A 13,408-nucleotide genomic window follows, 5' to 3' on the forward strand; every position below is an offset into this window, starting at 1 on the left:
TCCATGAATTAAAAAAAAAAGTAAACTGTTTCTTTTTGTTCAAAGTTGGAAGCATTTGTATGTAAAATCATAAAATTGTTGATACCACAGTTCTCTTTTGAGAAGTTTTTTTTTTGTTCTTACATTATTTCTACCCATGATAAAGTATGTTGAAGTGAAAAGTATTTTTTTCCTTCAAAAATCTGATTATTTCAAAGTGATTATTTTAAGTTTATTTATTTTGAGAGAGAGTGCATGTGCACATGCACTCATGAGAGCATGTGGGAGGGGCAGAGAGAAAGGGGGAGAGAGAATCTCAACCAGGCTCCACCATCAGTGCAGAGCCCAACATCGGGCTCGAACTCACGAACTGTGAGATCAAGCCCTGAGCCGAAGTCCAGAGTTGGACACTTAATCGATGAGCCACCCTGATGCCCCTTAAAGTGATTATTTTAAAAAACAAGAACTAAAGATTTTAAATTGTTGAAATTTTTCATCAGAACATTTTGATTTGAGGTTGCCATTGATTAATGATGAAACACTATAGAAAACATTTTGTATAAATTTGATATTATCAATTGTTCTGATATTCGCATATTCCTTACTCACACCTCTTAAGTGTGTGTGCACATGGGTGTGTATGTGTGTGTCCATTGTCACCGTCTTTTATCTTGTAGGCTTGAGGGAAAATTGGGATTTTTAAGGTTTTATTCTTTCATATGTTTATGTATATTAATACAAACATGAAGGATTATTTTAAGTTTGGTACAATAATTTCATAATCTTGAATTTTTAAAAGAACAGTGGTTTATTTATTGGACTTGATACCATATGAATTATAATTTTGTTATAAATGTTTAGAGCACTGTTAATCAAGTGTAGATTAGTAATGTAATTGTTGGAGGATGTTGTGTTTTATCCTGTCATTGTGTCTGCAGGCGGTCGTTAATTTCTGCGTTATTGACAGTGTACAACACAGCTTCTTTTGTGCAAACGTTGTGGTTCTTTGAATATGTGCTTCAGGAACTTTTCATTTTCTCTGCATTGTCTCCTGCATGTAAGAGAATTTAAACTAGATGTTTTTACTCTTGGAGAAAGAACTGACTGAGGTAGATCAATACTGAAGAAGTTGAGTGCTCTTATAGAAGTTCTTAGCATGGAAACAAAAGTTTATGATTAAATATTATTAAGCAGAGTTTCCCTTTATTAACATTAACTTATTCTTTTAGAATGGAAAAACATCTAGAATTATGGAAATTAGGATTACATCCTAAAATAACTATTTCTGTGTATATATGGCTTCTTGTGTATATGTTATTTTCATATGATAAACAAACTTTTATTGATATGTGTTTGCATTATAAGTATCTGAGATAAGGATTCCATCTTTTTATATTTTATTTCTTCATAATGCTGGGCAATCAGGTGTGTTCTGAGAGCATTTTCTTTTTAATACATTTTGTAAATGTTAGATGTTAAAATAAGAGTACATTTCTGAAAAATCAAACCTATACAATTTATTTATTTATTTATTTTTAATATTTTTATTTATTTCTAGGAGAGAGAGAGAGACAGCGTGAGCAGGGGGGGGTCAGAGAGAGAGGGAGTCACAGACTGAAACAGGCTCCAGGCTCTGAGCTGGCAGTCAGCACAGAGCCTGACGCGGGGCTCGAACCCACGAACCGCGAGATCATGACCTAAGCGAAAGTCGGACACTTAACCGAATAAGCCACCCAGGCGCCCCTATACAATTTTTTTAAATGTAGTAAAAGTAAAAACTTGAGAAAGCTTCTGTGCAATTATGACACACTTCTGAATTTTTAGAAAATTTCATCTTTCTGACATTTCCTTGTTTCAACCTTTAATTCTAAATTTCTTAAATCCTCCTCCAGCAAAAGAAAAATATTGAATGTTATGACTTTAGAATTTGGCAGCCAGTATACTTCTACTAAAGAAAGTCATCATGCATAAAAGTAGAGATAGTACAATAATCCAAGAATCATTACAAGAAGTCAGACAGTTTCTAGAAGTTAGAGATACTTCACTGATAACTGTTCTGAATAAAGCCCATAATACTTCTTTTTTTAAACCAGGTTTTTGCTCATTTTTCTAGGATTAAAGGGTAATTTAATCATTGGTGCTTTGATTAGGTTGCTAAGTGAATGGAGACACTTAAAGCATTTGAGAGCAGCCATGTAACCTGTGTTCAATATCTACAGAATGGAAAGTATACTATGTACATTTTAAAAGGTTTTGAAAAATAGCTAACAAATAAGGATTCTTACAAATACTAAGCCTTAATTAACTACATAGCAATAATGTTTTCTGCAGTGCGATGTTTACTTAACGTGCATAAGTTCTCTGATATCTCTTGCTTCCTGTAGTGTTTGATGACGGTGATGAGAGAACACTGAGACGCACTTCACTTTGCCTAAAAGGAGAGCGACATTTTGCCGAGAGTGAGGTAGGGGGGCATGGATGGACTTTATGAGTTGAATAACTTCTAACATCGTGGCAAAATAGATTTAATTTGTTTGTTGTTTCTTATCTAGACACTTGACCAGCTTCCCTTAACAAATCCAGAGCATTTTGGAACCCCTGTAATTGCAAAGAAGACGAACAGAGGAAGGAGATCCTCTCTTCCTGTGTGAGTGTTTCATATACAGTAATGTTACAGTTATTACAACATTAAACAAATGAGTTTTCTAGGATGGCTAACATTGTTCAGGTAACTTTTCCATAGTATCTTGTATCATTATGTTAGACATTTTACCTTGAGCAGACCTTGTTCTTAATTATTCCCATTACTCTGAGAATTATCAAAAGTCCTTTTTCAAAAAGACTGTTTTTGTCTTGAGTTACTTTGCCTAAGTTTTTAATTGAGATGTTTTTTCTATTTTAAGTGAATATACATATTTTTTAACCTTTTCATTTCAAAAACATTTCAAACTTAAAAGTTGTACAATAATCTTTCATATACTCACCATCTGGATTCAATAATTGTTAAAAATTTTGGCACATTTGCTTTATCATTCCCTCCATGGGTATATAGCTATTTTTTAATTTAATGATTGTTTTTTATTTTTATTATTTTTTAATGTTTGTTTTTTGAGAGAGAGTATGCACACACAAGTATGGGAGAGGCAGAGAGGGAGGGGGAGAGAGAATCCCAAGCAGACTCCACACTGTCAGTGCAGAGCCTGACTCGGGCTCAAACCCACGAACCATGAGATCATGATCTGGGCCGAATCCAAGAGTCTAGCACTCAAGTGACTGAACCACCCAGGTGCCCCTAGTGATAATTTTAATTGGTTCAACCTTCCGAAAGGATGTTGTAAGCATCAGATCTACTTGTACATACTTTAAGAATAAGGAAATTCTCTTCATATAGCCCAAGTATGATTATCAAATTCAGAAAATTCAATATTAATAGAATGTTATTATCTAATAACATATAGTCTATATTTCAAATTTTCCCACTTGTCCCAATAATAGCCTTACAGACATCCACTGAATCCAAGATCCAATCCAAGATCATGCATTACATTTTGTTTATATGGTTCTTTTTTTTTTTTTTTTTTTGTGAGAGAGAGGGTGCAAGTGAGCGAGGAACAGAGAGAGAGAAAATACCATGAGGTGCAGAGGGAGAGAGGGAAACAGGGTTTACCTGAAGTAGGGCTCCAGCTTACCTGATGTGGGGCTTGAACTCAGGAACTATGAGATCTGACCTGAGCCAAAGTCAGATGCTTAACCCAACTGAGCAACTTGGGTGCTCAAGTTTATATGGTTTTTAAATCTCCTTTAATCTGGAAAAGTTCTTTAGTTGTTTTTTTTTTTTTTTTTTTTTGTCTTTTCATGACATTGATATTTTTGAAGAGTACAGGCCTGTTTTGTAGACTGTTCCTGACCATGGGTTTGTCTGCTTGTTTAATTGTTTAGATGAGTTAACTTAAATAAACCTTCATGTGTTTTTTGATGAGATCTGTTCATAACCTGTTAGGAAATTAGAGTTACATCTGGCATACATAAAAGGTGGAAGGACAATTTTTAAAAATATATATATTTGGCACAGTAAGTACTTTGTGGTGACATACTTAGGCTTTTCTGTCCCTACTGGTGGTTGGCATAAGATCTAAGTCCAAATCCTCATTCATCTAGTAACGTGGACTCAGAGTTACCATGGACCGCTCAGGATTACTTTGGGACTAGGGAATTATCCATCTCTTCAATTTCAGTAAGAAGCTACCACTCTGGAGAAATCCAGATTAGAAGTAGAATTGTGCATGTTAAATTCACACCACTCTGTCTCAGCAGTGGCTTATGTTGAGATCATGACAGAGTTATTCTGACTTTTAGTAATGAAGATGAAAAGGAAGAAGAAAGTAGTGAAGAGGAAGATGAAGACAAGCGACGTCTCAATGATGAATTGTTAGGAAAAGTTGTAAGTGTGATATCTACATCTGAGAAGACTGACTGGTATCCTGCTTTGGTAAGTAAGATTTCTTTGCAGAATTAATCAACCATTTAAAATTTTGTTTAACATGGATCTTTGAAAAAAGCATTTCAAACGCTTTGAAAGTAGGGGCATCTGGGTGGTTTAGTCTGTTAAGCGTCCGACTTCGGCTCAGGTCATGATCTCACGGTTAGTGGGCTCGAGCCCTGCATCGGGCTTTATGCTGACAGCCAGCTCAGAGCCTGGAGCCTGTTTCAGATTCTGTGTCTTCCTCTCTCTCTGACCCTCCCCTGCTTAAGCTCTCTCTCTCTCTCTCTCTCTCTCTCTCTCACAGAAATAAATAAAACATTTAAAAAATTTTCTTAAATAAAAAAATGTTTTGAAGTATTACACAAATTTAATATGGACTTTATTGCAAAATTGAGCAGTCCTGCTTAGGTCTCACATACTTCCTTTGATATTTCCTTTCTTAAATTTTCTACAATCAGTCATTTATTGGGATCTTTCAGTTCTTCCTTGAAAATGTGTGCACTCTTTTTATTCTATTCCTGTTACCATTTTATACTTGATTTATAGTAATTCCTCCAAGTTCCCCTAACTTGATTCTTGGGTGTTTTGCTCAATTTAGATGATTTTTCAAAAACAACTTTTATAGAGTAGATTTCACTTGCTGATTTAATCATGATCGTCCTATTCTCAAAAACCGCCCAAAACTTTCACAGACCGCCTAATGGATCAATTCTGGATTCTTCGGATGGATATCTGAGGCCATCCTAGCTCTTAGTGTGTTTCCCATTTTCAGTATAACTTTGTACTCCAGTTCTTTCTTAACTGCTCCCTGTATAAAACACTTCTCTTCCAAACTTTTACCTGTGCCTTAAATCAAAAGAGTATTTACTGAGGATGTGCAGTGAGTTCATCTGTAAGTTCCTTAGAAGAGAGAGAAGTATGAACCTTGTAACACATTGCTCTCGAAGACGTTATTGTATACATCTAAAAGATTACTCAGCAATTAAAGATTATATAGTTATTTTTAAAACTCGGTGCAGATACTGGAGTAGCAAAGGGAGTATTAGGGAAAGGAAGGGTAGGTACACCTAGGTTTTGGAAATGGCAACTCTGGGATGGGTTGGTAGGGAAACCTAATCTTTGCTTATTTGGGGAAGGAATGAGAAGAAGGGATGGGCAAGAGAATTATATCATGAGAGGAATCGATAATACTTGGTAATACCTGTCTCCATTTTCTCCTTTTTGTACTCCTCTCCTTTTAAATATCTTCAGGTTCAGCTCAAGGCCTATATTTTCTGCAGAGTCTCCCCTAACGACTCTAACATAACTGTTCCCCTTCTCTGAGTTTTGATATGACATAAATCTCTAACAACAGTGCTGACACAAAATGTGTCCCAAATTAGATTAGAATCATTTAATGAACTGAGGCCAATTTTTAACGTTTCTATGTGCATGTAAGTACATTACTCAGTTGCTATATATAATAGATTTAGTTTACCTAGAAAAAGTCTGAAAATCCTTTGAGTTTTTCAGGTGCACAGGCAAACAAGTAAATGGGTTTGGATTCCGAATATTCAGGTCATAATTTGCCAAGATATTTTTTTAAGAGTTTTTTTTTAATCTTTTCATTTACTCAACAGACTTCTCATTTGCCAGGGAATGTAGAAAATAAAAGATGAGTAAAAAACTAATCTCACATTTTATTAATGTTATAATTTTAATGCAGAGAATGATTCAAGTAATTATGTATACAATAGTATATGTTCAACATTAGGACTTCATGTTCTTAAAATTTACATTTATTAAAAGAAATCCAGAAAGCCTTCATGAAGCTGGTGCTTTTGAACTGAGCCTTGACGGATTTAAAGTTAGTTAAGCAGAGCTTCTCTAGAGGACTTTCTTAGAAGAAACTAGTAAAAGCAGAAAAGCAAAGGGTTTGTTCATGTAACTATTTGCTCTGGAAATCCATTTTGGCTAAATATTAGACATGAATAGGAGAATAATAGGGAATAAGACTGGGAAGATAATTTGGATCTAGGGCAGAGGGTCTTTAAAAGTTCACCCCAGAAATTTGGCCATCATTCTGCATAGAATTTTGCAGAAGAGAAACATTATTGAGCTGCATGTTTGGGAATGTTAATGAGGCAGCAGTGTGTTGAATGGATTGTTGGAAACACTGGAGATGGCAGGAATCAATTTGGAGGCCATGATAGTGGTTCGCAGGTGAGGTAATTAAGCCCTGGGCTGTGCCTACTTATCCTTTAAGACTTAACCTTAAGCCTTTGCTGCCACACCTCTTCCTTCCCCAGATTGGGCAAGTCTCCCTCGTAGGTGTTTTCATATCTCTGTACTTACCCTGTGTGGTGTTCTTTTTGTATTTACCTCTCCATTGTGCCATTAGCTCCTTAAGGGCAGACACAACTCTATTTGTCTGCTGATTACCAGCACCTAACAAACACACAAACATTTACTGTCATCTGATGTTAACGCATCTGATATGACAGCCAAGAATTTTTAATTACCTGGATATATACCGTTTAATATGATAGCCATGAGTTCTAAGTGACTGTGTACATTTACATGTAATTTAATTAAAATTAAATAGAATTAAAAATTCAGTCAGTTGCACTAGCCATATTTTAAGTGCTTAGCAGTGACAGATACCTAACATTTCCATCATTGCATAAAGTTCTGTGGGTGGTGCTAGGTTGTAGCAAAGGAGCTAGTGTTAGGGGTGATAATGAGCAGGTAAATTTCAACCATTTATTAGTAGACTTTAATTTTTAAAAGATATTAAGTGCTATAAAGAATGTATAGAGATTAGCTATTTACTAATGTTCAGGTGTTTGTTACATTTAAGAGTTAAGAAATTGGGGTGCCTGGGTGGCTCAGTCGGTTAAGCGTCCGACTTCAGCTCAGGTCATGATCTCACAGTCCGTGGGTTCGAGCCCCACATCAGGCTCTGTGCTGACAGCTCAGAGCCTGGAGCCAGCCTGCTTCGGATTCAGATTCGGATTCTGTATCTCCCTCTCTCTGCTCCTCCCCCATTCATGCTCTGTCTCTCATAAATAAATAAAAGTTTAAAAAGTAAAATAAAAAGTTAAGAAATTAAAAAGTTCTTTACTCAGATTTTCTTTGATTTGCTTTCATTACTAAAAATGTAATGCACTGGTAAGAAAGAGAACTTAGGTATTTATTTTAAACAAATAGGAGATTTCAAAATAGATCTTGAGTCAAGGATATTTTAATTATACTATGCCATATTTTCATCACAGATCATATGTTTGACTTTTTGGACAATAAATGAATTATTATGTAACTTAGAATGAATCCTAATTTTTTTAAGTGGTGGTCATGTTATTTATATTGTATTAACTATTCAATTTATAATCTAATAACTGAATAAGTTAAATATCTAGAAAACCAATATGCTAAATAAAAATCACAAGGTAACCTTTTTAAAGTAATTCATTTATAATGGAAATTACTAACAATTAAACTATTTCTTACAAAATATAATTCATTTGAGAAGTGAGGGGGATCCAGAATTACTCTTTTTAAAAATGTATATTTTTTTGAGCAAAGGAAATTAGGAGCCAATCTGTTCTTTATTTTATATTTCAGGTAGTATCTCCCAGCTGTAATGATGACATCACAGTGAAAAAAGACCAGTGTTTAGTTCGATCATTTATCGATTCTAAATTGTGAGTCACTTAATAGTGTTATGGTGGGAGACCAAAAATGAAACCACATTGATAGACCCTTCCACAGTCCACGCTTTATTTTTAAAAGTCTGATCATTTCATGAACTGTCATTATATATTATGCTTTGACTTTTTGTAATGTAGTTTATTTTTTCCTGAAAAATTTTATGTAAAAGCTTTAATTGTAAAAATTTGGTACTTTTATTATGTGTAGTATTTCATACATGAACTGTGAAACTTACTTTTCTTGGAATATTACTAAAATAATTATTTTGATGTTTTTCTTAAGTCAGATTTTTAGAAACTTTCTTTAACCTCAGCTTTGTTTTGTTTCCCACAAAGGATGTTAAAAAAAACAAAAAGTGTGTGTGTGTGTGTGTGTTTGTATGTAGGTATGTATAAATATGTAGAGAAGTACTGTAGAAAATTTAATATATCTTACAATGATAAAAATATTTTAAATATTAATATTTTAAATATTTTAAATATTATTGTTGTTTAAACTGAATGGTAAATTTAAGAAATAGCAAAGATCAGGGGTGCCTGGGTGGCTCAGTTGGTTAAGCATCTGACTTTGGCTCAGTCATGAGCTCACGTTTCGTGAGTTTGAACCCTGTATCGAGTTCTCTGCTATCAGTGCAGAGCTTGCTTCAGATCTTCTGTCCCCTCTCTCTTTGCCCCTTCCCTACTCATGCTCTCTCTCAAAAATAAACTTAAAAAGAGAAATAGTAAAGATCAAAATAGACGTTGTTGTGTCTTCAATAAGGAAAACATGCTGATATAAACTATCCCATACCATGTGTGGGAGGGTTGCATAGATTGAAATATTACAAATGGAGGCTTTCAGATTAGTGTATTTTGAGTATGTGAATCTTTAGATTTAAGATACTAGTTTTGGGGTTGCCTGGGTGGCTCAGTCATTTAAGCATCCAATCCTTGATTTGAGTTCAGGTCATTATCCCATGGTTGGGGAGTTCAAGCCCCACTCTGTGCTGACAGCAAGGAGCCTGCTTGGGATTTTCTCTCCCTTCCCCTCCTTCTCTCTTTCTCTAAGTAAATAAATGAACATTAAAAAAAAAAAAAGATCCTAGTTTTGCCTATATTATCTCTTGCCTTTTTATTAAGGATTAGGACAGGAGTTGGTTTTTTTTTTTTCCTTAACATTTATTTATTTTTGAGAGAGAGACAGAGTGCAAGCGGGGGGGGGCAAAGAGAGGAGGGAGATGCAGAATCTGAAGCAGGCCCCAGGCTCTCGGCTGTGAGCACAGAGCCTGAATCGGGGCTCAAACCATGGACTGTGAGATCATGACTTGAGCCGAAGTTGGATGCTTAACCAACTGAGCCACCCAGGCGCCCCAGGATATGCATGGTCTTTTAAAAACATTTTGTAGGCAAAATAATTTTGATTTTGGTGCTTACATTTTTCTATGTGTTAACATTGTCATAATTTTTATTTAACAATGGTTTCTCTCTCCTTTATTCTTCTATATAATTAGTTATTCTATAGCAAGAAAGGATATCAAGGAAGTAGACATTCTCAATCTACCTGAATCTGAACTCTCTGCTAAACCAGGTAAAATAAGGATGAATCAATCCATTATTTCATGATGTGGCTCTAAATGGCAAAGAGTGACTAAACCAAGGGTGAATATTCTCTGGGATCATTTTATTGTTTAGAGTTAATATCTACTCTTATTTGATGGCTATTTCTTTAATGTCTGGATAAAATATTTTATTTGTAGTTTTTAGTTTAACTTTTAAGTTAATATTAACTTTTCATTTACCATTAATATTTTTAACAGTATTCCCTAGAGTAATAATAAACATTAAAACATTATGACTTAGGTATGTTCAAGTTGACTGTATCATTTTGTAAGTGACTGCTGAATTTGAATCTAGGTCTTCTGACTGGATGTTTTCTATTATTCTGTATTGCTAACTCCATGATAACTGTTTACATTTAGGGCTACAGAAAGCAAGCATCTTCTTAAAAACTAAAATTGTTCCTGATAATTGGAAAATGGATATAAGTGAAATCCTTGAGTCATCCAGCAGTGATGACGAAGATGGTCCAGCTGAAGAAAATGATGAAGAGAAGGAAAAGGAAACCAAAAAAGAGGAAGAAGAGGTGGTAGGTGAACTTTTATGTTTGTAATGTAAAAACATTTTAATACTTTAAAAATTACTGGGTGGCACTGTGGCTTAGTTGCTTAAAGTGGCTATCTAGTAAAGTAAAAATTACTACCTTTGTATATTTTCCCTCATTTAGATGCTCTATATTTATTTATTTCTGTCTTTTTCTAACTCAAATTGATTTGGGAATGGGGAATTGTTCTGGATTCCAATGTAGTGGGTAAATGAGAAATAATCTTTTTTAGCAGATAAGAGATTACAAAGAACTTTTCAGGTTAAATAATCAACAAGTACAAACTTTTTAAACAACCATGGAGAAGAGAAATATAACATTACATGTGTCATCTCACTTAAAATGTTACCATGGGGAATAACTGGTATTATCTTACTTTAAAGGTGAGGAAAGTGAAGGTCATGGAGGTTAAGTAACTTTCCCAAGGTTGCACAGCTCAAATGTGGAGAACATGAATTTGAACTCAGATCTGGTCTATCTTAACTTGGCAACTTCAGCTGTTTGTGACATTTCACACTATCTCAAGGATATAGGTGATTAAAAAATCCTATCCAATCTGAGAGAATATTTCATTTGGCAGTTTGATAAGTAAATCATAGAAAAGAGATTGTTTTTATAAGAACTAATTTTTTTTGTGGTATTATTATGTCATTTAGGATATATATATATAATTATAGGAAATCATTTATGGACTACCACATGATTGCTTATATGAATATTGTTATCTGTTTATTCAGCAGTGTTTTGTCAAATGGAATAAACTGTCCAGTGTATTTTTGGTTGTTATGAGGTAAAGAGACCTAGGGGCAGACAAAGAGAATGAGTTTATCAAAAAGAAGACCTATTTGAGCATGAAAAATATTTGCTTGGAAAATGTGGAATGCTTGTTTCTGTTCTACATATACAAATGTGAATTTGCTAAATAAAATGAGTATACTTGTTTGTGATGGAGGGCATACGATATTTCTTTCCTTTTACTTCCCCTGCAGTATTTGGTTTTTTTGCACTCTGAAATCAGAATGGCGGTTCATACTTACAGGCTGCCTACAGAGTTGCCATAGTAACGTGCTGTTGGTTTTAAGTGAGCATGCTCGGAAAGACAGGAAGGTTTAGCAGAGGCTTTGGCAGGTTGCCAATGGAGGTTTGCCAGATGCTTTGAAATGGGCTGTCTTTCTTTTCCTTTCATGTAATGTCTGATTTTTATGTGGAAGAGAATGTAAGTAGTGCTGTATAACCTTGCGGATGCTATGCCCTAAGAGGGAAAGCAAATATTTGCAAGTCAGACTGAAAAATGTTCAGACACTGTACTGATTAAGTAGAAGGGGAATCTAACCATTTTGCATTTGAAAGAAAATGCAGCATATAGGTAAGATTTTTTTTCTAAAATGTATTTAGTTACCATATTGATTGCCAAAAATGGGGTTAAATAAGAATTTTAGGTGTTGATGATGTGGCTAATAATGGTAGGACTCATAACCAAGCGTAATTGTTTCTTGTAAAAGAGACAGTAGGAGTCTATTTTTAGAATATCAGAGGATGAAGGCTATTTTTCTGAAACATAAGATAGATTTTGAAATGAAAATGATAATGAGACAGTTTGGCAAAATTCAGGATTTAAAGTCTAAATATTAAATGTGAGTTTTGTATTTTTATCTGTATTTATTTATAGATTATGTGTTTTCAGGGTAAATAGGCCACATTTTCAGGGTGTGAACTGTTGCAGTCTGGTTTTGCTTTTTTTTTTTTTTTAAATTAGCATTAGTTAAGATCTGATATTGTCAGATATTGAAAGAAGATTGCCTATTTTTGCTAATACTTTTAATTGGTGTCCCTTTTAGAATGCATTTTCTTTACTCCCCACCCCCCAAAAAGAAAACCCTGAAATTTTAAACAAAGAGAGTAAAAAGAGCTTTGTAGTAAGGTTGGAAAAGATGGCTATAAAATAGTAATTAGTAAATAGTGCTTTTATTGCAGCTCTTAATTTCATAAAAATCATAATGTTTTATTCAAGCTGTGAATAAATGCTAGTAAAAACGAATGAAGAGCAGAGGCAAGCTCTGTTACCTATTGTCTGCAGGTAATAAGTAAAGAAATTTAAAAATGTAAGGACCTTTGTAAGGGATAGTATCATCTTAAAATGTGTTACTTAAATTGTGAACCTGTTAAAATTAAGTGAAAAAATGCTTTTTATCTACTGAAAAATAAAAGCAAAATTACAACATCAAGGCACTGAGTTGTCTGACCGTTAATTTAAATTATTTTCCAGATGGTCATTTCATAGCATATACTTTATTGAATTACTCGACAGGAACTAATTCCTCTTTTTTTTCTGGCCATGGAGGTAGATTTCTTGAGTGAGATTTTGGTTGCTTTAGGAAAAAAAATCAGCTGCATTTCTTGCTCTTGGACTTAAGATTTAGTTGCTGAATCATTCTAATTTGTCTTGGAACAGTAATTTTAAAAAATTTAATGTACTGATAAACTGAAAAGTAGTTTAATTTATATATAACAAAGGGAAAAAAGTGGGTATGGTATAAAATGAATTAAAGTCTGACAAGCCAGGGCCTACCTGGCTTAGTCATTACAGGCCTTTACTACATAGGTGAGGCTAAGCTGTTGTATTATACTGTAGATCATGTTCTTCTTGAAACACAGTAATGCTGTGCTTTTCGTGAAAATTTAATGTTGCTTTATAATGATCACAAAGATCTTTTATAACAGTCTGTAAACCACTGAAACAGTACTTTAGCCTATAATTTGATGTTTGTAAATTTTATGCAGTAGAATCATACAAGTGTTAGATACTTCTGCAGTGTTAATGGGCAGTGGACATGGTCTTTTATATTTGATGCTTTGAGTACCCTAAAATAGTCTGAATAAGGAGATTTGAGATTCATGGCTTTACCATGTGGAGGAGCATCTTTTTATCTAATATTATTTTGAATTCCTGAGCATTGGTAGTTCAGGATTGGGGTGCAAGAAATGTATTTTGTACTGTTACTGGGTGGAAAAGACTTGAGAGTCTAACAGGAATTAGGTACTGTCTGTGTTGATGACTGAATTTTAACCTGTTGGTAATTACATTAAAAAAAAGTCTGGAGAATATTTTTGTGGGTA

The 13,408-nt window shown here is 34.2% G+C and overlaps 1 protein-coding gene across 3 annotated transcripts in view; it reads left to right on the forward strand.

Moving 5' to 3' along the window:
• ARID4A (AT-rich interaction domain 4A) overlaps window positions 1-13,408 on the forward strand; it is a 64,629-nt gene that overhangs the window by 12,013 nt on the left and 39,208 nt on the right. For all 3 annotated transcript variants that reach the window (XM_077768619.1, XM_077768612.1, XM_077768628.1), the window contains exons 6-11: window positions 2,364-2,443; window positions 2,532-2,626; window positions 4,336-4,468; window positions 8,066-8,145; window positions 9,642-9,718; window positions 10,110-10,276. In XM_077768619.1, coding sequence (XP_077624745.1) covers window positions 2,364-2,443; window positions 2,532-2,626; window positions 4,336-4,468; window positions 8,066-8,145; window positions 9,642-9,718; window positions 10,110-10,276 — 632 coding nt within the window. The remainder of the gene's footprint in view (window positions 1-2,363; window positions 2,444-2,531; window positions 2,627-4,335; window positions 4,469-8,065; window positions 8,146-9,641; window positions 9,719-10,109; window positions 10,277-13,408) is intronic.

The sequence above is a fragment of the Crocuta crocuta genome, unplaced genomic scaffold, assembly GCF_008692635.1.
Source record: "Crocuta crocuta isolate KB4526 unplaced genomic scaffold, BGI_CrCroc_1.0 scaffold10, whole genome shotgun sequence".
NCBI classification, from domain to species: Eukaryota; Metazoa; Chordata; class Mammalia; order Carnivora; family Hyaenidae; genus Crocuta; species Crocuta crocuta.